Genomic DNA, 26,380 nt, shown 5'->3' on the forward strand with positions numbered 1-26,380 from the left:
AGGGACGGATTTCGGCAGCTGGCGGAGGTGGAGGGGGCGGGAGAGGGAGCCTGCGCCGGGCTGAGCCCGGAGGAGCGGGGCGGGCTTCGAGAGCGCTCTCGGGGCTGCTCCTGCCAGAGCAGCGGTGGCTGGAACTCGCTCCCTCTCTTCAATCTCCCCCCTTGCCTTGATCGGCCCCAACGCCACGCCAGGCCCCCCTCCCTGCCGTTATCACGCTCCCCTTCTCCCTTCTTGGCACTTTCCTCTCGAACCATCCTTGTGGACAAACTTTGATGGAGAATTTCACACCACGCTGGAAAAATGCCGGTTATGAAAGGATTACTGGCGCCCCAGAACACCTTCTTAGACACCATCGCCACCCGTTTTGACGGAACACGTAAGTCTTGCACTTCGACGACTTGCATAGTATTTTTTTGAGAATGATTTATTCTCGTATACATTACTTTCGCTCCCACTTCCTTTTTGCACCAACGGAGTGAATCTCCTTCTGTTCTTGCCAAGGTGTCTTTTGTGCGGAGAATTTTTTTCCTCTCATGGTTCGGTGCAGTATTACCACTTTGGTGTAGTTGGCCCCCTTGACTTCTTGGATTTGTAAGGACTGGGAAAAGGGCCTGAAGAGAGACTAACGCCCGTGTTCGCTGTGGGAATTGTTTTGTTTTGTTTTGTTTTTTTATAATTATGAGATGAGAGTGGGAATTATCCATATTGGTGAAATGCCACAGTATCCTACAGTTTCAAGTCTCCTTAGATTATAGGGAGAGTTTGGAACGTTCTTCGTCTATGGAGCTTCATTCTGTGAGGTCTTTCAGACGGGCATGATTTCCATTCTGAGTTTAAGAAACGCAAACAAGTATCAGGATTGCAAAGTGTAAGATTTCTGTAGGATTCTAAGTACTGTGAATTTGTCAGAATCGTGGTTCTTGCCTTTAAACTAGAATAGCATGCCTCTCAATCCGGAAATTAACCTAAAACTCGAGGAGAAATTGTTGGGAGAGAAGCTGAGCATTGGAAAGACTTATTTAACCATTAGAGAAAGTTTCGACATTTTTTTGAGGATGATCTATTATTGGACGTTTAGCCTGTTTAAGCTACAAATAATAATAATAAAGATATGGTGTTGTGTGACTGCTTGGTGACTGTCCAGAAGCATCTGCGTTTTCTCTTTCAGGACCACGGTCAGGTCCCCGTTCCCTTCTCAAGCTCCCTTCTTGAGCCTGTTGGTTTTTTCAGTAGACTTTCTCTCTGTAATTGGAAATCTGTCCTCTTCTCACTCCCAACAAATGCTTTCAGTTGGTTTTATTATGAGTATCCACACCTTCCCCCTAGCTTATGTTGCTTCCGTGTTCTATCTTTCCTTTTTCTGCCTATTACACAAGACTCATAGAAACTCATTTATTCTAAAGGCTTTTTCAGTGATTCGAGTACCATCTTTTTTTTTTTTTTTTTTTACTATGATGGTTTATTATTTTGGGATAGCTGCTCTGGGAGAGCACATCTAATTTTATTTCCACTCCAGCAATTTAGTTATACACTATTATGATGCTGGGAAGTAAGTCCTGGACTTTTGCACTTCAGGAATAGTTGGAAAAGTTTACACGGGAGAGAAATGAAACATTTACTTGAGTTTGTTCAATTTTCATTTTTTACATCCAGCGTATTCATGGTTGTTGATGTGGATATTCTTCCAGTGGTTTTCATCTTTAGATTTAGCCATTCTCTCCTCTTTTATATTCTAGATGTGTCAGACTGTATAAGTTAAGTGCAATGTTATTATATATCTGTCTTCTTTAGATAATATAAGAGAAAATATTGTAATAAAACTTCAAGTCCTTGACACTGACTACCATTACCTCCACCACCTGGCCACCATACAAACTCACCACTGCTGTCTCTAACCATGCCTGATTGTGGGTATTACTATTTATTACCTTAGGAACTGATCAGTTTCATGTGGGTGTTTAATCTTGAAGTTGCAAATTTAAACCCAAAAAGCTTCCAATATTGACCACAAATGCATCTTCTGAAAATGAGGTAATTGGTAAATGGTAGTTGCTTATTTCATTGTCAGTTAAAATTCAATGGAGTACAATGTCTAGTGAATCATCCCAGCATAGCCCTGGGAATTACTGCAGGGTTAAATTTAGATGTCAATTGTTAATAAGAGGGGCTTTGAATCACCAGTGTGAGGCAATCTCTCTCACTATAACATTTGATAAGCAGAGGACATGTAGAGAAAGATGGGTGTACTAGTGAGTAGCTCTTTTTCTACTTTAACTACACATTAATGTTAATAAAATAGGTTAGAAATTTAAAACTTCTTATTTGGGAAGACCATAATCACATATCAGCATTTAGAATGACAAAAAAACTAAAACCGTTAGAGCATGCTTGGTCTGTATTCCACAGGAGAATCTCTGGAGGGAACCACTTTGTATGATATCAATCTGAAAATCAGTGAAGCAAATTTCAAAGTGATAAGTAACATAAAGGTTTTGTTTAAAACATTTAATAAATGGCCTTTATCCCAACAAACCCCATTTAATGAAAGAGGATTGTATTTTCTCATTTGCTTTTTGTTTGAATTGTCAGAGGACTTTAATAATCTGAAACTTAAAAAAATATATATATATTTTAAACAAATTTTTAGCCACAAATTTTGCTGTATCTTGAATCATGAGCATACAGTTTCCTCTGCTAAATATTTAGTTTATTTTATTATGCTATATTTTCTTTGTTGACACAGTTTTATTAAGTATAACTACTATCCTTGAAACTCTTTTCCTATGATTATCCTTCTTTCTCTTCATTTTTTATAGTAGTCATTTATTTCCTTGTTCAGATAAAACCATTCGCAAGTTTTAAGTTTGCAAAATTGCCACCCTCCAAAAAAATTACCCACTATACTTAAAAGTGAATAATGTTATTGTACTCAAAGGAAGTATAATGTGTTTACTTGGTACATTTTCTGCAATATTTGTTAGATATATTTTATAGTCATGTTAATTTTTTATTTTATTTTATTTTATTTTGGACAATTCTGATGAAAAAATAAGAGAGCAAACAATAACCCTGGCAAACTACTTTACTAACTTAACCACAATGTAGTATTATTGTTAGCCTTATTGACTTAATGTCGTAATGGAAAATAAAACTTAAAACGTCATCTAAAATTTCTGCCAGGAAAATAAAATAAGCAAATGACAATAAAAGCCTATAACATAAACTTACTAATATATCAGTTGAGGTATTATCACAAGGCAGCATAAAACAAGTTAATGTATTTTATCATCTAGTGACATTTTATTGTTTTACATAATAGTGTATTTTTTTCTTTTCATATTTAAGAAGTTATCTCTTTGTCAAGATTAAAAGACAATTGTGGACAGCTAATTGAAACTATTTTTGTATACAATATAATTTTTAAAAACTATTGGAAAATATAAATTTTTTCATATAAAACTACCTTAAAATATATTTACTCTTGAAATATGTTCTCCTGGTTTGTGTTTAATTGAAGTGTAAATGAGACTTAAAATAACTAAGAACCTCACAAGTATTGAATATGTGTATTCCATTTAGGGAAAAAAGTAACTCCAGTGAATTTATTTGACTCATTTTACGTAGCCATACTTTTCATTTGAAAGACTCTAACACACACACACACACACACACAGTCTTACTATTATGACCTGCATATAGTTCATTCCTGTGTAGTTCTATTTTTAAAACATGATAATGTATTTTTAAAAATGTTTTCTTAGTAGACTATTGCTTTAAGTACATGGATATTAATCTGGACAAAGGGAAATTATAATATGACAACATGTAAGTACATATTTTATAAAATAATTTTTCAGTACAAATATTTACCGTAAAATACCATTTGAGGAAAACACATTTTTTTCTTGAGAATATAAAAATTTCAGAAAGAAATGTCCATTTTCAAATATTATGTGCATTAGCCTCTATTTTCTAGTCATATCAAAATTTGGCCAGAATAATTTCCCTTTGGGATTAGTGAGGCAAGATTTAAACTTTAAAAGAAGTTTGTAGCCCAGTGGATTCTATTAAGGAAATTTCAGTCAAAGCTTTCATAATAACAGCTCTTCAGAAACTCATTGATATTTGAACATACTTTATGTATTCCCGTATAGATTGTTCAAGTGGTCCAAGGGAACTTGTTAAAATCAAAATACTTCCTTTACAGGGACAAGCCTCTGTGGTTTTTCCTTTTCTTCTTTATGCTTTCATCAAGATACATAGATCTCTTGACATTAGAAGCATAGAGGGAAGGGTAATATGGCTAATGCCATAAGAAGAGAGAATAATGTGGGACAGTGGAGATCTTCCTAAGACTTTGCAGAGTTGTAGTTTGAAGAATATCGTCAAAGGCATTTAGCCAATAAAAAAAGAATGTGCTCCATTATGTGGTCTGCCTGTAAAAGGCTGTTACATGAAAACGTTCAAGGAAATATCTAGCACTCCATACATATCTCCCTACAAATGGAAGTTTATGAAGACTTAAAAAATTTTTTTTAATTCTTTGCCTGCGCTTATAGTCTTTTTATTCCTATTCTTTGTATTTAGGGAGTTAGTTCCAGTGTTAGTTTTCTACCTCTGTGTAATAAATTACCACAAACTTAGTGGCTAATATCACATTTTCTGTGGGCCAGACATTCAGGCAAAAATGAGCTGGGTCCTCTGCTCAGGCCTCATAAGGTGACAAACAAGTTGTCAGTTGGGGCTGTGGTCTCAGCTCTGAGGCTCCAGTCCCTCTGCCAAGTTCACACAGTTGTTGGCAGAATTTAGGTCTTTGTGGTTTTATGATTGAGGTCCCTATTTTCTTGCTAGCTGTCAACCAGGGACTTGCCTCAGCAACTAGAAGCTGCCCTGAGGTTCTTGCCACATACGCTGTTCTATAGGCCCTCCTGCAACAGAACAACTCATTTCTTCAAGACAAGCAGGAATATCTCTCTTTTAAGAGCTCATCTAAGTCAAGCCTACCCAGGATGGTCTCCCTTCTGGTAACTCAAAGTCAACCGATTATTGATCTTAATTCCATCTGTAAAATCTCTTTTAAAATCATATATCCTTGGAATTAACCTAAGTATACTACAACAGATGATTGGATAAAGAAGCTGTGGTACATATATACAATGGAATATTACTCAGCCATAAGAAGAGATGAAATACTGCCATTTGCAACAACATGGATGGACCTTGAAATAATCATACTAAGTGAAATAAGCCAGACAGAAACAGTTGAAAACCACATGATATAACTTATATGTTGGGATATAAACTTAAAAACAACAAACAAACAGGATAAAGAAACAGAGACTCATGGACAATAGACTTGTGGTTACCAGAGGGTAGGGGGGAGGGGGAAGGTAGATGGGATAAAAGGGGTCAAATATGTGGTGACAGAAAGAAATCTAACTATGGGTGATGAACATACAATGCAAAATATATATGACTTACTACTTTTGAATTGTACACTTGAAACTTACTGTACTTCATTAACCAATGTCACCATAATAAAAAATTTAAAAAATGAAGATATCAGTCACATGTCCAGATTGCCATCTGTGCTTCTGACCAACTGGCTGTGGACTGGAAGGTCTAACGACTGGCTCCTTGGGTTTTATACACACACACCCCTTACTGTTAAATTGTACAGCTGAAACTTACTGCATTTTGTTAACCAATGTCACCATAATAAGAATTAATTAAAAAAAAAAAAACTGAAAAAAAAATGGAAGATAAAAAATAGCAAAATTATATGTCCTGTCCACACTTAAGGGAAATGGATTATACAGGATGTGTATACGAAAGTTGGGAATCTTGGGTGCTGTCTTAGAATTCCATCTACTACAGGTGCTATTGCCTTGTTATACTATCATGCAAAGCCTAATGCTCTCACATTTGTTATTCTATGATGCAGCTTTATTGGGCACGCTGTGTAATTCTGTATACATGTAAACTCTGCTGAGTTTACTTCTGAAATCTTTGTGAATATAAGGTCCAGCTCACTGGAGGAATGGTTTTCCTTCACGTTTGGTGATGGCACATGAGTATGGTGAGCTGTGTTGTCAGATTCTTTATTCTTCAATCTAGAAGTAATGTAGAAGAAATAAGAATATTTTCAGAATATTACTCCCAGCCTCTTGACAGGGTGCTCTCTCTTTCCAGATAAAGAAGGTTGCATAGTGTCTGTTATTCTGTGTACTTAGTCTGCCCTGGATGGGGAACCAGTCCAAAAATGTGGCAACTGCAAAGAATGATACCCGAGTCAGATCTTTGGACTGTAAGGGGACTGGGCTGTTTCCACCTTATTAACTTTCTGGGCCAACTATGTTTTAAAACAGTATATTTTCTATCTCTTTTTTGTGTCGCTAACTATTTTTCAGTTTTAAGAAACTCCACACTATGCACTGGTGTATTGATGTTAACTGTGTTAAAGTAAATAATGTCCTTTATTTAAACTTTATTTTAGGTTTACTAAAAACTAGAAAGGAAGAAAATGAGAAGGGAAGGGAGGCGAGAATAGAAAGGAGGAGTGAGAATTATTTGTTCTCATTCTTTTGACTTTGTAAATGCATTCTTTACCCTGCTAAGGACTCATTGCTAATTCTTGATTTACAAGAATTAGATTTATATCTTTACAAGAAATACATTTCTTTAAATGAGTGAGATATATAAATAATAAGAAAAGTTTTATTACATAGTCTTTAAAAATATTACATCATTTTGTTTCAACATCATCATATAGAGGAAAATAGATAGTTAATATATTAAGAATGCAAGTTATGTCTACCATATTTTTTTTTCTAGACTCTGGCATTTGGCATCACCTGTAGACCAAAGGCCATGGCACAAGACCCCTTCTTGCATGAGAAATATATTGAAGGTCTTGAATTATCAGTTTGTAGGATATATTAGACCTAATGTACTTCTGGGAGGGCACAGTCTCTCTAGAGCTATCTTTATGCATTCATTCAGTCAGTCAGTCAATCAATCATTTCTTTGATGATATTTAATCAACACTGATTATATACAAAGCCATCATGCTAAGATCTTTGGGATAAATCAAGCTTGTCCTCTCAAAGAGGACAATGAATGTATGCACAAATTATTATAATATAGTTTAGAAAGGAATAAGAATATTCAGGAGGTGCAGGCAAAGGACTATGCATGTTTGGATGAGGGAGGAATAATTTCTGTGAAGGAAAGATCTGGGAGGGCTTCATATAATAAATGACTTCTGAGTGGAAATGATTGGCTCATATACAATAAGGGCAAAAATACTACTCTATTTACTTTGCCAATTTGTGTAGCACTTATTGAAGCTAAAAAGGAGGGTCTCTAGGGAGAATAACAACTATCTTAGAGGATGTGAAGGGGGAAAGATAGAGGCAGGAAGACAACGGAAAGTCTGTTAGTACAGACACAGAATATCTTTAAAGCCAGAGTGCTTTGTCATAATAAGCCATTGGAGGCGATAGATCCGTCTTGGTAAGAGAAGTATGGTGCCACCTATGCATGGTGCAAAAACTCTCAACTTTCCCATATTCCACAATTTGGTGCATAAAATAGGGGAAATGTTAACCTTGAAACCTAAGATGTTTCTTCTTACTATCTCTTATAATACTTGAATGGGAGTCCCATAGAATGTAGTGGAATCAATGTGTTTATTTTTTTATGAATATCTGCTTTGCCCAAGGAGCTAATTTTGTCTTAGGAAAGGGAAAGATTGATTTCTGACTACATAGCTGAGTCCTCTTCTCCAGTGCTGTTCACTCCATGTTGTACTGTAGAATTATGCCTGGAGAAGAAAAAGAATTGAGAGAGTGCTAGAATTCAGTCCCAGTGAAGTCAACTGGAGAAATGCCAACAGTAAAAGGTACAGAATTGCAACTGCTGCAGAGATAGGATTCACCCGGCAATGTATATTTGCTGATATAGTCTAGATGCTAAGTGTTTAAATCCATTTTGGTTTAGCAGAGGCTACAAACAAACAAACAAAAAAGATGAGGCTTCAACTTTACTGATTCATATTTAGCAATGGGAGCAATGGAAGAATCTTTTCAGTAAATTAAAGAATTCATATTTAGCAACAGGAGCAATGGAAGAATCTTCTCAGTAAATTAAACAGTCAATTATATTTCTTGGCTTATAAATTCCCCGGAAGATATATTTTGCTTACTTTTGTAGCTGTTAATGCAACTATCTATATCCCTTAAACCCTCCAAAATTCACTTGTCCCCAAGAGAACTTATTTAATAATCTTTTCTAGCCTACGAATTCTATCTGTCTTCTTATGTTTTCTGGTCCCATTATTGGCATCACCACCCACCCATTCCTCCAAGCTCAAAATCTGAGTTGGCCTCGAATGCTCACAGGTCTAATCTGTTATCAGGTCTTTGAGATTTTACTCTAGAAATGCCGTACTTTGGCCCCTCATCTCCTTTTTCATTACCTCTGCTTTAGTTTGGATCTTTTGTTTCTTATATACACAATTGCAACCTTGCTCTAATTAGACTTCTGTGGCCATAAGCCCTTATCCTGCTCATTGACTCTTCCTTCAGTCTACATTGTCCCCAGAGTGATTTCTGTTAAAAGCAGTATGACCATTTAGTCATGTAACCCTCCTACTTAAAGCTATTCATTGGCTCCCTGTTATCTCTTGGGGAATATCCAAAGTCCTTAGTGTCATCTGACTTTAGTGTCACTTGAAGAGCAAGATCCCTTATTATTTTCTAAACCCATCCTGAAGTTTACCTTCTATTTGAACTCTGTCTGTGAGGCTCCAAGTAGAGTTGGGTGACATTTCCTCTATGCTTCCACATTACCTTGTCCATCCCTCTATTCAGCTCTTATATGTGCTCTAATTATCTGCTTTCATATTTCAACACTCAACTATCAACTCTTGGAAGCCTTGACTGTATTTTCATTCATTTTTGTATCCCCTTTGCTTAGACTTCTGATTGGAACAAAGTCTTTGCTCAATAAACATTTCTTTGAGTAAAAGACTTAAATTCCTTGAAGCCCAGGGCTGTGTATTAATTGTCTTATTTTCCTTTCAATGGTAGCTGTTATTGTTTTTATTCAGTTTACTATGATTAAATTTAGTTTTGAAACATGATTCTAGATTGGCTTTCAGTCCCTCATTTTCACATGGTTCGAGTACTAATTTCTTTAATAAAACTCTAATGATAATAGTGGCCACCGTTTAAGGCATGTCTATATGTACACACACTGTGTGCTGTGCTAGTGCTTTATCTGTTTTTACCACAATCCAACAACCCAGTGAGGAGCATGGCAGCCCCTCTTTTTGTTACAGATGACAGAACCCGAGTTCAGAATTTTTCTACGTTATTATACTAGCTTACTATAGCCTGTGATTTTTCTACTATATCACACTGCTTCTAAAATGTGGCAGTTTTTATAGTAAGTATAAACAGACTGGAACAATCTGTGGTATCATTTCTAGTTTCTAACTCTTGCAAAAAGAAATTTCTGCTTTAAAGTTTTTAGCCATTTCTAGTTTATGGGCTGTTTTTTTTTTCTCTTTGATATATTATGCTTTAAGTACGTGTTATTTAAAGAATGTTTTTAAATTGATATTTAAGACTCATATGAAACTACTAAGTGCATTCATTGTGCAAAGCAGTTTGCTCATCAAAGAAAACCTACTGTCAATTTTTTTAAAGTAAAGAAATTCATTTTCTTTGTGATTTTGGAGCTTAGAATTTGCTGACTTTAGAATTTCATTGTAATTTTTTTTTTTTATTGTCAGGTTAATCTCTCCATAGAAGATATTCTAATTCTCTTAGCTATTACAGTGACATCATTCTTTTTTTTTACCTTGTTAGTGTCTTACAGAGGACATTCCTCTATTTTGAGTCTGCTTTTATTGGGAAAAATATATTCTCCAGTATCGTGCTATTGATATTTTTATACAGATATCATTTACCTTTTCTTCTCAATGAACTTAATGGGAAGAAATAAGAGGATGTAGCTATCCAAATCTCAAATCTAATTTAAAGCTTTTTTTTCTCGTTTTCTTTTGTCATGTTTAGATCTTTTGGACAAACGTCCTTATTGTACTTGTCAGTCCAACAGAGTTTCTTATTCCAGTTATTGAACCAGAGGGAACTGAGATCAGAGCACTTAGTCTTTCCATATTTTATTTAATTTTCTTAAAAAAAAAAAAGAAGGATTCACATAAGGAATTCATATGTTGTTGACATGTCAAATACTCAGTTAGACAAGCAGTTGACTTGTCCTAAAGTGTGGTGTTCTGGCTATTCTTTGAATGGAGAAAATAATGTAGATGACAAAATTGTCATACTTTTGACCTTAATGCCTAAATAAATGTTCTACTAGGAATTGATGGATGGTAGAAAAGAAAGAATGTCTTGGGACTTGATCTTTTGTATTATATTAATTTGATACACCTATGGTTAGGTTACATTTCAGTCATCTGAAAATGAGCCCACTATTCTCTTCCAACAGATATGTGGGTTCAGAATTTAGGATACAGAGTTAATAATCACCAAGAGTTCCTATCCACCCATATAGTGCTCCACATAATGTAGTGTATTTTTGGTTTGAAAAAAATAAAAATTATAAAATTATTTGAAAGATAGTAAGAATAATTAATATTTCTCTAGCATTTCACTATATACATTTTTTAATTTCATCACTTGAATTGCTCTTGAACTAATATATAAGAAGTAGCTTCCTATTATAATTTTTAAAGTAAAAATTTGTTGAACATTGTTTAATATATTTAAGGTCTATTTGAATTTCCTTTTCTGGTCATTATTTATCCTTATTCATTGCCCTTTGTTAATTGCATTGTTGGCATTCTCTTTTTGACATCTATGAGGGCTCTTTATATAGTAACAAAATGAACACTTTATTGCTGATGTAAATTGCTTTTTCCACTTTTGGTTGGTTGGTTGATTTTTAGATAGATAAATTAATCAATTTTTCTTTTCTAATTTCTGTTTTGTGTCATACTTAGGTGTTTTCTGTTCGGAAATTATTTTAAAAATATATTCTATGTGTTCTCTCATAGTTTCACTTTGTATATTTAGTTTTTCTCTCCTCCACTAACAAGTTCTATAATTTGATTTATTAAGTATGATGTAGGGATCAAAATTTACTCTTTCTAGATTCCTATCTATTTTCCTAACAGCATTATTCAATAATTCACCTATTCCATGATGATTTGAAATGTCTAGTTTATCATAGTCTCTATTTACACGTTCAATTCTTTCAACTTTTTTACTTTCAATCCTACTACATTTATTTTTTTCTTTATATGTTAGTACACAGTTTTAATTATAGGAGTTTTATTATATGTGTTAAAATGCTCATTACATTTTATTCCCCCTCCTCATAATTTAACTCATCTATCCATACTTCTTTGAAAGTCCATATGAAGTCAAGAATCATATTATCGAGCTGAAAAAAAAATCTTGATGTATTTTTAATGAAATCTTCTGTAGAAAAAATAACATTTTTATGATGTTGAAAATTCAGATCCAAACGTGTTATATATATTTCTATCATTTACATCTTTTTAGGAGTTTCTCAGTAAAGCTCTTGCACATTTATTTATTTTATTCCTAGTAATTTCATCTTTATATTGCTATGTAAATATATTTGAAGTCTTTTATTCCATTGTTTTGTTTTTATAATTCATTCATGTTTGTTTATTGAAGGCTATTGATTCTTATGTGTTATTATTTTTTTAACCATGCAGCTTGCTGAATTTCTGCTATTTTTAAAAATAATTTTGCAGTTGGTTTCTTGCAGTGTGTTTCTTGAGGTTTTCAGGTATAAAATAATATTGTCCTCAAATAATAAAAATTTTGTTTTTTGTTTCCAATTTTTACAACTCTTTTTGTCATCTTAGTTTTTCTATTGTAATTGCTTTGGCTAGTATCATAAATAATATAAAAAATGGTGTTGATAAAGAAAATCTCTCTTGTTCATGACTTTAATGAGAATTATTTTAGTGTTTTTCTAATAAGTATTTTTCTGGTTTTTAGGGGAAGAGATAGATATTTTATTGTATAGTTCTGCTTTACTAAGAGACTTAGTCATATAGTCCTGTTTTATAAAACAATTGTATTAATTGCCATTTTATCATTTATCTAAGAAATTGTTTCTTACTGAATCAATCAAAATAATAAATTTTATTGTTAGAATTCATAAGATTGAACTATCCTTACATTCTTTCAATAAAAGTTACTTGGCCACGTTACTGAATTTTATAGCAGGTCCTTGATTAACATAATTTTGTTCAACGTCGTTGCATTAATGAGAGAAAAAAAAGATTTCTGACTGGGGCCCCTGTCTGTGTGGAGTTTGCACATTCTCCTTATGTCTCAGGTTTTCTCAGGTGCTCCAGTTTCCTCCCACATTCCAAAGATGTGCGCATTAGGTGAAGTGATATTTCTAAATTGTCCCTGTCTGAGTGTTTGCCAGTGGCCCTGCATTATGTCCAGAACGGGTTCCTGGCCTAGTGCCTTGAGCTGTTCGATTAGCCTTCCACCACCCGCAACTCTGAACTACAATAGGTGGGTTGGAAAATAGTTATCTTTATTGGTTTTTTCAATCTTTCTTAAATGTATGTATATCTCACATTTATTTTAATGTTTAATGTTTGAAGCGTTTTGTGTATTTATTAAGAAGTTTGGTGATGTTTCTGTGACAAGAAATTTGCCATAAGAACTTAACTCTTGTTTACATCAATTAGTCTAAGGTAAAAACGATTTTGTTATACATCGGTTAGCTTAAAGTCACAGTTTACAAAGAACCTATTGACAACGTTATGTGAGGACTTACTGCACCTGTTAATGTTTTATTTAGAATTTTTACATTCGATATATGTGTGTATGTGTATATATATGTGTGTGTGTAATATTGATATTTATTTTCTCTTTTCGTATGTGTGTATTATTGAATTTTGGTCAGGAAAACACACATCCATATTTATGCGCATTAATGTAACCTTATCTGGTTTAGCATTTGTACTAGATTTTTTTATATTTTAATAAATTATTATTTTTGATCATTACATTAAAATAAGCCAAAGTGGATTGATAGATCTTATAGCTTTGGCTTTGGTCTTCTCTAATAATGTTTCAGATGCCTGTATAATGAATATAGTTCTTATGTTAATATGTGCTTAAATCTGAAAGATGGCCAGCAATAATACGTATCATTCATGACAATGCTTCCAGATACAAAATATTTAAAAACATGTATTTATTTATCCTTTCTTAGGACAACATGCACATTGTACACCAACAAATAGCACCACATCCTGTGAGATGCATGAAGTTACCAAGACACAATTTAGTGGAATCAATAAGAAACATGGAAAATTATAGCTTAGGTATACATAAAATATATGTAGACTGTATCTGTATTTTTGATAGTTTTAAAAATGTTTGCAGTGAAACTTTCTTAGGATCAATGACCTGATAAAATTTTAAAATGTGGTTAATGAAGTTATTGAATTTCTATTTCTTAACAAAGTTGATGATGAATGTATAACTGGAAAAAAAGTCAATATTTACCTCTATCATGGCTGCCTACATTGGGGCAGTATCACTGACCACATTAAAATCAGAAGACACCAATCTGCCAAATAAGAATCAGCATGTTCTTAAAAAATTAGTAGCTGATTTATGAAGACTATGCCTGAAAATGATGATTTATTCTGCAGAAGATGTCTTGGACATACTGCTTTGTGAAGCATGGCTTTTCATTTAGATCGAAGCATTGCTCTTCTAAATGAATTTCATTCATTCTTTTTTTTGGGGGGGGGTAAGGTAAATGATGGTATAATTGACATACAATAAAATCACTCCATTTAAATACCTTAATGAATTTTGCAAAATGTATACAGTCATATAAACACCACCACAATCAAGATTTTGAACAACATCTTCCCCTTAGAGGTCAATACCCTCCCCCCACTTCCAGTCTCTAGTGATGACTAATCTGTTTCCATAGAAAATCAGTTAATTTAAATAATGCTTGAGTTTTTGCATCAAATTCATGAATATAAGTAAAACTTTTCAAAGTTTATTCTATAGAATATAAATCATATTATTGTAAATGTTAATGTAAATTCAGTTAAAAAGGTCATTTAAGATAAGGTTATTTTGTTTGTGGTGATGAGACACAGGGTCATGGTAAAGACAATGTTTATTAAATTTAAAAAATATATGAAACAAAAATGGTCTTGGATTTGGTTGTGGTATATGCATAATTCATTTTTGTTTTTAAAAATGGTAATATATCAATTTATTTTTATGTTCAAAAAACAGTAATATGCTATCAATCACTATAGTCTGTACTGGTCAAATATTTATATATGTGAGAATTATTTACAGTAGTTACATTACATTATATGTGATGTTAAATACAGAAAAAATATTTGGCAAGACAGTACATGGTTTCTCTTTTTACTGCCATCATCATGGAAAAATTTTATTCCACAATTTTGTTAATATAAATATAAAATATTAAAATAAATATTTAGTGATATATATATACATGTTCTTGTTTGATATATCTTTAATTTTGATATGCCAGAAACTTTGACATGGAAGTGACTTGAGTCTCTATTTGTCTGTGATTGTTCCTAAATAATTTTTTTCACTATTATTGTATTATTATTTATGCCTACAGCACCTGGTCTTCCTAGGTGGTCTGCCATCCAAGTACTAACCAGGCCTGACCCTGCTTAGCTTCCGAGATTAGACATTGGGCTTGTTCTGGGTGGCATGGCCATAGACCATGGACCATGGCTCCATTGGAGTGCAAACCCAGGACATTCTGGGTGTAAAGCAAATGTGCTAACTGCTACACTGTGGAACCATGTCCTGTTCCTAAGCAATTTTATTGTCCTCACTTCAGAGGAAAGGAGCAAAAGACCCTAGAGAGAGGCAAGTATTATGTCCCAAAGCTAGTACTTGGGAAGGCTGGCTCTTACTCTTATCTTTTAATTGCAAACCACATGTTCTTCCTTCAACTTTACTCTGATTTTACTTTGAAAGAGGGTAAGAGAATTGACATTTAATGAGCAACCATGAACTCAGTGCTATTTGGTATTTTCACCTATGTTAGTTTATTTAATCTCTGCAATACTAAAAGGCAGATGTTTTTATCTTTACTTTATGAGTAGAGAAATTGAAGCCCAGAAAGGTCAAAAGTCACACACTTTATAAATAGCGAAGCTGAAATTTATACATATAGTTTTGACTTTAGCAGTCTATGTTTAGTAAAATGACAAAAAATAGAACTAAATTGTAAAGCGTTAAATGTATGTGATTAAGATCTTAATGGCCATGGTTTACTTCATTTTGAGATACTTACAAACCATGCTCTGTAAGGACACACCATTTGGTAAACTCAATTTAGAAAACCACAAAGTAGAAAAGTTTTATAAACAGTATATAGTGGATTATCCAGGAATTTACCTCCCTTGTTAGAATAAATACCGAAAATGATTCTTCTTACCTGAGGAGTCATGACCCACTTGTGTTGAAGATCACCTGAGAACTATGCCACAAGTCCAGAAGTTTGATAATATTAGAACAGATTCAGAGTTATCTATACAACAGTGTCACACTAACTTGAACTTAAAAATGCTTCTGGCCTGTCAATGGTTGCTTAAGAGTGTGAGTAGGGTGGAGAGGGGTGGAATTACAAAAGAACATGAGGAAGCTTTGGGGATATGATCTTTGGATAAAAACAATGGATATGATCAATCTCATGATCGTGGCGATGGCATTTGGTTGTATATATCTGTTGAACTTATCAAATTGTGCAATCTAAATGTATGCAGGTTATTGTATGTGAATTGTACTTTAACGGAAAGGTTAAAAATGCTTTCCTGAGTGATAGGGAGAAGGGTCAAGTTATAGCTACAATGCTAGGAATAACACATACTCTATAATTAATCTTCTCTGCCTTTCAATCTCTCCATGAGCAGCTTTTTCTGGTATATTACTCGTTGTACTGACCCAAATTATTGAGTATATAAGACTTGAGAAACAAGTAAAATTAACAATGAACATATTGAAATTAATAATACAAAATTACTATTTTAACAGTTAAATCATATTAAAGGTAATGTCAATTTTTTTTTTGTCAATAGTACAGACTTGCTTGCTATATGAGTTATCTACTAATTATTATAGCTCATGTGTTTGTGGGTTGACTGTAACATCATCTGATCCAGATCGGGCTTAGCTGGGTTGCTCTGGGGTCTTGGCTGGGCTAGCTCATGCATATGTAGATTTTCTACAGTCTGCTTCTGACTAGGCTTGGCTGGGGAAGCTTAACTGGGGCATTTCTGCTCCTTTTATGTGTTGTCATATGCTGGCCTGAGCATGATCTTATGGTGATGGCAGAGATGCAACAAAGCCAGCCCAATAACACAAACAATTCTCAAGACTTTGCTTGTGTAATATTTGCTAACATCTCATTGGTTAAACTAAGTCTCATGGACAAACATAGGATGTTCCTCAATGAGCAGGCACAGAAAATTATATGTCAAAGGAATTTGGAGTCAATGACAAAATTTATCCTACTTGCTTTATTAATATTATCTTTCGAGGTGGGAAAAACATGTTTCAAAATATAAAAGTTCTTAAAAGACTAGCCATGTTTATTTTCTTAGTAATATGACAATCTGATGTCTTGAAATGGCTTCTTTGTTTCCTCACATGCTGTTAATATTTTACATACTGTAAAATAGAAAATTTATGATGCTAATTGTAAAATCTATAAAACTGTCACAAAAAAGAGAAATTCTTAATATTTCAATCTGATAGGAAACTAAGCATTCCATAAAATGCACGCTTTTGCATAATGTTTTGCACAGTAAGCCCGTTTCTATAAGAATGTAAACTAAAAGAAGATGGCAGTTACTTCTATCCTGTTGACCAGTATGTGCTTTGCCCTCTAGCACAGTTTCTAGTAAATAGTTAAAACTTTAAGTATGTGTTGAATGAATACAAAACATTGCCTTCTCCATTAAAAGTTTTTATAAAGTGAAAGACTTTTTCTAGTTATGTAGAATCAAATTTGGTTAAATTACCATGTTAGAATGCTATCAAACAAGGGACACACCAGTAGATTTTGAAATAACAACAAGAAAACTAATAGGTTTCTTTGCAAGCTAAGGATGCTGATAGTATATAATCTTAAACTCCACACTGAAAATTCAACAGGGATATCTAGAATCCTCAAAGTTTTATAGATTTAGGCCCTCAATGGTTTTCCCACTGTGCTTCTGTAACAAAGTCATCAATGTTGGTATTTGGCACCAGGTGACGAGACCACTAAAGATTAGTATACTAAGGCTGAAGATCTGCTTATAGCAGCTTAGGTGTGGTGCTGGAATGTCAGCTGTAAATGACCAGAGAGTTTATATCCAGGCTCTTCCATTTACTAGATATTGTGATTTTTGTACACTATTTCTTAATTTTCTCTGTTATGAGTGTCTCTTTTATTTGTTGCAACACAATGAGATAGTCATGGCAAAAATTGTACCCCCATTCTAAAGATGAGGAAATTGACCATTAATTGGTTTATAATTACTGAGCAGGTGAGTGACACAGACAGAATTGGGGCCAATTATTCTAATTGTTAGTCTGTGTTTTTAAATTATATTCTTCTAGAAAGGGTTGTATGAGGGAATTGCAAAGATTTGCATAATAGAAACCTTATAGGCATTGAAACAATGTTCCTTCTGCTAATGTAGATATATCATAGCTTATTCAAAATGTTTCTTTTGTAAACCCCCAAATCTGGACAATTTTTCATTACTACTTCAATAGAGAAGATTAGGCAATGATTTTTTAAAAATCTCAGACATAGAATGTGATTCTTCTCTCCCCCTTGAAATAAAATATAAATCATTGTTTTTAGGGCTTTTTATAAGTTAATATTCTTTTACTAAATTGAAACTATTTAAGGAATGAGAGGTACAAAAGTGAATGATTATTTAGTTACTGTATCAGAATTCTAATATTTTTCTATTCTTATTGATTGGAAAGCAATTTCATTCTTTTTTTCACTTTTTTTTTTAGATAATTGTAGATTCCCATACTCTTAAAAGAAATAATACGGAGAGATTCCACATACTCTTCATCCATTTTTTCCCAATGGTAGCATCTTGTTTTACTGTAGTGCAATATCACCGTGAATTTGACTTTGATAAAATTCATCCATGTTATTCAAATTTCACCCGTGTTACATGTACTTGTGTGAGTGTGTGTGTTTACTTCAATGCAATTTTATCACGTGTGAATTTTTGTGGAACAACCACCACAGTCAAGATACAGAGAGATTTCATCACAAGGATCCCTTGTGCAACCTTTTTATAACCCTAGCCCCTGGCAACCACTAATCTGTTCTCAATCTCTATAATTTTGTCATTTCGAGAGTATTATATGCATAAAATAACACAGTAAGTACTTTTTGAGATTGATTTTTTTCACTCAGCATGATTTTCTTGAGATCCATCCACGTTGACATGTGCATCTATAAGTAGATTATTACTTTTAATTGCTGAGTAATATTTCATCCATTCATTTTGGAGCTCTAAATTTCTCATCTGTAAATTGTATGGAATGAGCTATTAGGAATAGAATGGGCTATTAGGACTTGCAACTCTAAAGGGCTAAGATGATTTGTTTGAAGAAATGTTTTGAACAAATGCTGAAATAGCTCCAAAAAGCCAACAGACCTAGCAGATGCAAACTTTAGAAAGATGATCTATGCTGCCACAGATATTTGAGTATAATCCCAGTCACATACAATTATTATTAAATATGATGGATAGAGAGTAACAGCTTTCATTAAATTATTTATCACTAACAAGTTTCCTTAGAAAAAAAATTGTGGAGATGCTGAATTCTCATTTCTCAAATTAAATATATATATACATATACACACACACACACATATATGTATATATATACACACATACATATATAATTATTAGTTCAAAGGCTTATCTATTGAAGGGCTTGTCTCAGGGTTGGTTTTTAACCTGTCGTCAGCATCCTTAGGGGCCTGGATGTGCCTGTCCTTCATTGTCCCCCTCACCATTCATCCTCCAACTAGAACAACTCTGAGATCATCTATTTTACACATGGAGGTTTGCATCAGACTTCTTTTGAAGAATGAGTTCTGTGGCTGAAAAGAAATTTTGAAAACATCAGAAATTTTGAAAACATCACCTAAACATTATATAATTGTTACTGTTTCACTGAATTAGCCTCACTCCATCCCAATTCCATTGCCTGTTACTACCTATTACTTTAGAGTCAGATTTTTCCTTCTACTTGGATGAAATCTAGGTCAAGTTTGGTGACATTTTTGGTCAATGTTGGGTAACAAAGATTTTTCGGTTACTACAGATTCAGTTAATAAAGATCCAATGTAGTGTAATAGTCACAATATCCATCTTCCTTTAAAATGGCAGCTTCTTTTGCTCCACAACAGAAGTCCAGTTTGGCCTGGCAGCCTGTGGTAGGAAAATTCCCTTCCAAGAGATTCTACTCCTCCTTCCCCATTCATTGGGCTGTCTGAGCCTCTTCCAGGGTTGAACCTGAAGGAGAGAGAGCTATATGGGGTAGAAAAGTTCTTAGTTGACAAATGTTATTGTAAGTTGTCATTGACATTTTGGAACAAAACTGATGTTAGTTTGATATGTACTGTTCTAGTGAAACTGGTAGGAGCCATTCAGATTGGTCACTACCCTGTTCTGATTGGTTAGTGGCTGTACAATCTGTTACATTTTTGGAATATGACAGATGCTTTGGGATTGTAGTTAAACTAATTTTCTTATTGGGCACTTTTTGGGATTCTTAAGACTTCTTCCTACACACACACACACACACACACAGTATCCTAGGGGATTTACCACCTATTTTTTCCTCCACTTAAATGATCAAATTTATCTCTAGCTTATGACTCTTTCCTCATCCTCAAGACATCCAGTGATACATCTAGAACTTCTAAGGGGATCACTTCACCACAGAGGAGTCCCTCTTGTATACGATCCTGGATGACCCCCTTCTGTTACTTTTGTACACCTGGATTACATGGAATTTGTAGGGAACACCTCATGTTCTTTGCAGGCCATGGTCAATATAACAATCTCCTCTCACTATAGTGGCAAAGCAGCTGACCAGTTACAACCACTCACTTTTAATTTGGTTTTCCCAAATTTCCGGAAGACACTCTGACTATATTATTGAAGGGCTCATTTCCTGGGCTCGAAGTGAAAAAACTATGCCTTTTCTATCTCTTGAAACTGACCCCCACCCCCTTAAATCTTCCAACTCTACCCTTTTATAACCTCGATGTGGAAAACTGTTTTTTGTTTACCTCATTAAAAAACCCTATGTGTAGTCTCTCACTTTTTGGGATGTGGAGACATTGACACCTAATATTTTAGGATATCAAAAGAAATGGGAAGGGAAATCGATATATTTTATTATTCTGTTTTATAACAAAGATACCTAGCACATAGTTTTCCTTCAATAAATAGATAGTTCTAGCTAAAGTGGATCTTATGGAGCTTATCAAAGATGAATAAGTATTCTCTTGATGACTGAAAGACTGTATATATCTTTTGTTGTCAAAAAACCTCAACATAAATTTTATGTTTTATGTTATTTTGATGAAAAGCATGTATAAATGCTTTATTACAAAAGTATAAATATGATCTCATTTATTTTCACAATTACTTGACTATTTGGGGGAGGAATTAGGTAATTTCCATTTGAGATCCATAGAGAAGATTCATATCCATGACTTACAACTATATATTCCATATTCTTTCTTTATATCACTTTATGTTAATACTTTATTCTATCATTTTTTGTGACATAGATAAAGAAATAGCATCATTTTTATTTTTACAGACATAGATATTGAAAAAAAGGATTCTTGTTTTAGGTAAAATTCATCTGTTTGATTCTTAACCTCCTATTTCTTTGCTATCCTTCTTTAACAGTTGCTCAATCTCTTTCCTCAACACACACACTCACACATATATACACACATACAAATGTAACCATACAATTATTTAGAATTTAGTATTACTTCAATTAAGTTTTAATTGCTTCCAAAGTATATCTTGTATAATGTAATACTGCCCCATGCTTAAGGAATTCAGAACATTTTACAGTATCAGAGAGTTAAATGGGGAAGAGATTTGGGGAATATTGTGAAACTGATTGTGCTGTTTCCTAGCACAGGCTTAAGGATGCTCAAAGTTGAATGTTCAGCTTTCCTTTAGCAAGAGTACTAGTTCTTGCTATATTTTAAGTAAAGATAATATTTTTAGCCAAATAGTCTCTTCCATATTCTTACCTGTTCTAATTTCCTCACTTATTTATTTTTATGAATTATATATATTTTTGTGAGTCATATTAATAATTTCTTTTTTTGGAACAATTCATCATATAAATAAACTTAAGTTTAAAATAAAAAACTTTTTTTTTTTTTACTTGCTGAGAAACTTTCTCACTGACTTAGAGTTTTTTAGCTTAAATTAGTTCCCCTGGAGATTATAGTTCATTTTTTTGCTCCTATTAATTCATTTATATATATCACCTTATTTTTTCAGTGACTAGAGGGGTAAAAACTAAGATTCAGGATAAAAAAGAATGATCCCTGCTTGAAGTATATTTTTCAAGTTGTCGTTTGTTAAAGGTTGATGCAAATGATAGAGCTACATGGCAGTTCTTCAATTCTTCGGTGTTCAAGTAGATATTCAGGAACTTGAATCTATAAATAAATGAGTTTATCAGGAATAAGATGCCATGAATGACGTATCTGTTCACTGATTACTAATTTCACTTCAAGGATTTCATGTATGTTTTTTAAACTAGCATCTATGACGTTTTTTGAAGTGAGCAAGGAAACATGCTAATTGCTTTCATTGCTGAGTTTTCAGATAAAATGAGAAATGTCCCATTAACTGAGAGTGAAACATGGCTCTGGGTTATCTATACAAAGAGAGAAGCTGAGATGGGTTTGAAATCTAGAATAACAACTCACAGGTAATTTTGCTGTGTTTGTGTGTTGGTGTTAGCTGACTGAATTTTCTCTGCTTACTTAATTTTGAAGGATCTTCATTCTGAATGTGTATAGGAACTAGACAGTGTTTGCACTCAAAGTGTGACAATAGGGTAATCTCATCTGAGTATAACAATTCCCTTTCTCAGTTATGTAGGAGGGAGTAGAAAAGACTTCTGATCTTTGTAGATAGTTGCTGTCTGTCAAAGGGATTTCTAAGTAAAACATCTTTTTTTTTTCTGGTATTTGTTACTTCATAGTAATGGGAATACTTTAACTATCTTACTGGTTGGGTAAGTTACAGAAGAGCACTATTACTGTAAATCATGCATCTACTACATGCTTTATAATGTAATTAATTTTTAAAAATTCACTATTTTCCAGGAGGGGATGCCTAGCATGGGAAGTGGAAATGGAAATTTCCAATAGTAAAGTCTAGAGAATGTTATAACGGAGAAGTATATAAAATTCAAAATGACTTGATTTTTGTATAGTAAAAGTTTGTACTTTTAGTTAAAAATATTGCAAAAAAGAAGAAAGAAATGTGCCAATGTACTCTTTTGAATCAGACACCAGTCATTTTATGTTTTATTTTGTAAAGCCATTGACCAACTAGTCAGAATTAGTCTAAATATAGTAATCTAGAAATACTCTGTTCATATTTAACCAAAAATACATGTTCTCTAGAAGTGGTTGATTTGAAACATGCATGATAACTATTTTTATTATTTTATCAGTCATGCTTTTTCTTTGTACTCATCCTTCTATTTCATATTCATCCATAAAATGACAATATGTTATACTCTATGTGACTCTAAATAGTTGAGATGCTATTTTGTGGTAATATTTAATACAAACTCCTTGAGGACATAAAGACTAATTCTTACACACTTTCTAGTATATTTCTTCTGGAAATACTGTAATATCACCTTTTCATCAATTCTAAAACAGTATATCATGATTTTTCTGTTGATCATATATTTATCCACTTAAATGTCATTTAATTGTAAAGGCTATAAAGGCTGACTGTAAACTGATTCGATTCTCTCTATGACATTTCAGAGGGGGAGAAAAGTCTGTATGTTATTTATATTTACATTTAAATTCAAATACCAGTTCCCATATAGTACTCAGACTTCACGTTATGTATTTTCCTCTACTAATAATACATTTTCAGCAGCTATGTGGGAGTTTAGGATCAATTTAGCTACATTAGCTTGTTTAGAAATAAAGTTACCTAAAATGATAGAAATTCAAAATATAATGTGAGTACTTCCTCTGATACTTTCCTATTATAATTTTCTCAGAAAATGTGTGCTGTTGAGTTTGGGTGAAATAGTTGTTCGCCTCTTGTCCTTTAATATTTCCCCCTGAGTTCACTCTCAAGTAGTTTCAGAAGCCCTGAAATAGACCTGAAGAATTATCTTGTTGCAGCTTCTTATTTGAAGATAAGGAAAATGAGGTTTAGAAAGGCGACAAGACTTGTCCAAGGTCACACAGCTGATTAGAACCCATCCTACTTAACCAGTGACATGTCCATTCTATGGGTGAATAAGTGAAATTGTAAAGAATATTTGACTTTGTGACTCCAAAATCTCCATAGGAAATGAACTTTAAGATAATAAACATTGCAGAAGTTATGAGATTTGCTTGGACAACAGTGACTATAATGCTAACTGTTTATTTTACAAAGTATTTTTTTTGAAATAACCATTTTGTAGACATTGTAAAATTGAGGTTAGACAAAGGTAAAGAAATGAAAATGCAATTAAAAAATACCCATTAAGTTTTAAAATACCATTCTGAGTCTTCCAGATTTCCTATAATAGGCAGTACCTTGGTACAAGTTGTCCTACAAGAGCACTCTATGATTTTTTAAAAATTAGATACTAACATCTTTGAGTATTGGTTGGGTATAAAACCTTATACTAAATGTTAAGCATATTCTATTGGGCAGCTCCGTTTTCTCAGTTTAGAATCTTTCCTTTGCTCTCTGTAGCAAAAGTGACTTTTAGCATCCATCCCTGAAGGTGGACACAAGGCAGAGAAAGAAGAATCACTTTTTAATTTTAATCTTGGCAAGTTAAAATTACCTCACTGAATCAGTGTTTTGGAATTTGGGTTAAGGTTCCAATAAACTGACAAAAATTGCTGCTAAGTTAAATATTTGTATTCCATATGGCATAAATTTGTTGTTGTCTTTGTGGATAGTCATATCCTGGCCATATAGTGAATTTTCTTTCTATAAGCTTATAGAAGTTCATCCAGCAATATTCCAGTGCATTTCTTTGAGGGCAGAAATATGAATGTGGGCAGAGCACTGTTCTGTTCTTGAAAAGTACCTTCCCTGACCACTTTAGCTCACAAGAATCTCTCTCTTTTTCCCCAATCCACAAATTCTTCATTTTACATCATTCTGTACTACTTTGTAATATACATAACTTAACTTGTCATGTTGAGCTACTCTAAACTCTAAAAAAACTTATAGTGGTTAATTCAGATATTTGTTAACTTGTCAAGTCAGAGCAGAGATTCATTCAATATGCAATTATCGAGCACTTACTATATGCCAGACACTGTACTAGGTACAAGGGATAAAGCTGTGAATAATTCAGGAAAAGCCCCCTTCCTTCTTGAAGCTTATATTCTGATAGGTTGGGAGGGTATTCTAAACACACAAATAGAATGAACTGAGAGAGACATACATGATATTAAGAAAATATAAGAGAACTGGGGAGAAAGAGATGATTTTTTTAGATAGGATGATCATAAAAAGTCTCTTTAAAAGTGATCTTTAAGCCAATTCTTAAATAATGAGAACAAACCAGCAATGCAAATATTGGGGGTGGAGAGGGAACATCGAAAGCAAATGTGACAAGGCTGTAGATGGGATAGGGCGGATGGGATAGTGTCATATGAAACAAGTTCTTAGTGATAAGAAAAGACCAAATCATGTAGGGCTACATAGGCCATGTGGAAAAAAGTTTGGATTATGTTTAAGTTGAAATAGGAGTATAAGGTCTTAAGAAATGGAGTGATATTATTATTTTGAATGTATTGGGAGAAAACATTATAGATGGACATGAATGGAAACCATCTCTTCATATATTTTTTTATTTTCTACAGATCTGAATGGAAATGGAAAGGAATCTACTTAGTAGGTCCCTTTGGGTCATGCGTGTGCACATGTATGTGTGAATGTGTGTGCATGAGTGTGTTTTGGGGAGGAGTGAACTTGGGTTACTCCTCTACATGCATGGATTATCATAGATATGAGAGGCCTGGGGTTGCACTGAAGGTCAAAATGATCCTGATGCCCTGAAAGAACACTAGGCCTTGAAGGAAAAGATAGATTGTATTTGAGAAAGGAAATCAAACTGACAGGATGGAGCAGGCATTAGGCCAGTGAAAGGAAGAAGAGCTGATCTGGGCCTGGGCAGTCAGGGAACTCACTAAGACAGGGGTGGGATGAAGGCCACCTTAAGATAATTTTAATGATCACTATAAATTTCCATGTTTTCTTTCTTTTTCCTTCTTTTGTTGAGCCGAAGGTGATATGACATAGACTGGCGTGGTCTGATATTATGTAGTCACATAAAGTACACATATCTACTTTAAGTATCTTGTCATCTATTGTTTCTAGCAATTTCTAGTTTGTACTACTACTCCACAACCCCTTATCCAAAACCCTCAAGGCTATGTGTGTTTTGGAATTAAGATTTTTTTCAGATTTTTTAAAGATAATGTGATGCATATGCTAGATATTATCTAACTCCCTATTGGAGTCTGAAGTGATATTCTGTAATCAAACAATATTTTTGCAGAAAAACACACTGTTATTCACACAGTATGGGAAACAGGAATATAAATAGGCATGCATCCATTCAAATAAGGTTTGCAGATAAGAGAGTCTGTGCTAAGCTTTCTAAAATATTCTCATTTTCCTATTTTTTTTTTAAAATTTTATAATCCAGAGATTTTTACTAAGAAGAAAATTGGGTTTAGAGAAGTTAAGTTACTTGGTAAATAGTTGGGCCAGAATTCGAACACTGCCATGGCTGACCACAAATTCTCTGTCCTTAGCCACCACATGATATTATTTGCATAGAAATGGTGATTCCTGCTTACAAGTATCTGCCTTGTATGTAAAAGCACATGTGTATTGAGAGATAGTGTAAAGGAACTACAGTAAATGATGACTGCTAAAAACTTTAAAATCTAACCTTTTTCTGGGATGAAGATT

General features: G+C 33.6%; 1 protein-coding gene across 1 annotated transcript in view; it reads left to right on the plus strand.

The window, feature by feature from the left end:
* The first annotated feature begins 300 nt into the window (after positions 1-300).
* The window catches only part of KCNH8 (potassium voltage-gated channel subfamily H member 8), a 304,007-nt gene continuing 277,927 nt past the window's right edge, over positions 301-26,380 (plus strand). Inside the window, exon 1 of the mRNA XM_006907271.1 lies at positions 301-376. Within this exon, the coding sequence (XP_006907333.1) occupies positions 301-376 (76 nt within the window). The remainder of the gene's footprint in view (positions 377-26,380) is intronic.

This window comes from Pteropus alecto, unplaced genomic scaffold (assembly GCF_000325575.1).
Source record: "Pteropus alecto unplaced genomic scaffold, ASM32557v1 scaffold92, whole genome shotgun sequence".
NCBI classification, from domain to species: domain Eukaryota; kingdom Metazoa; phylum Chordata; class Mammalia; order Chiroptera; family Pteropodidae; genus Pteropus; species Pteropus alecto.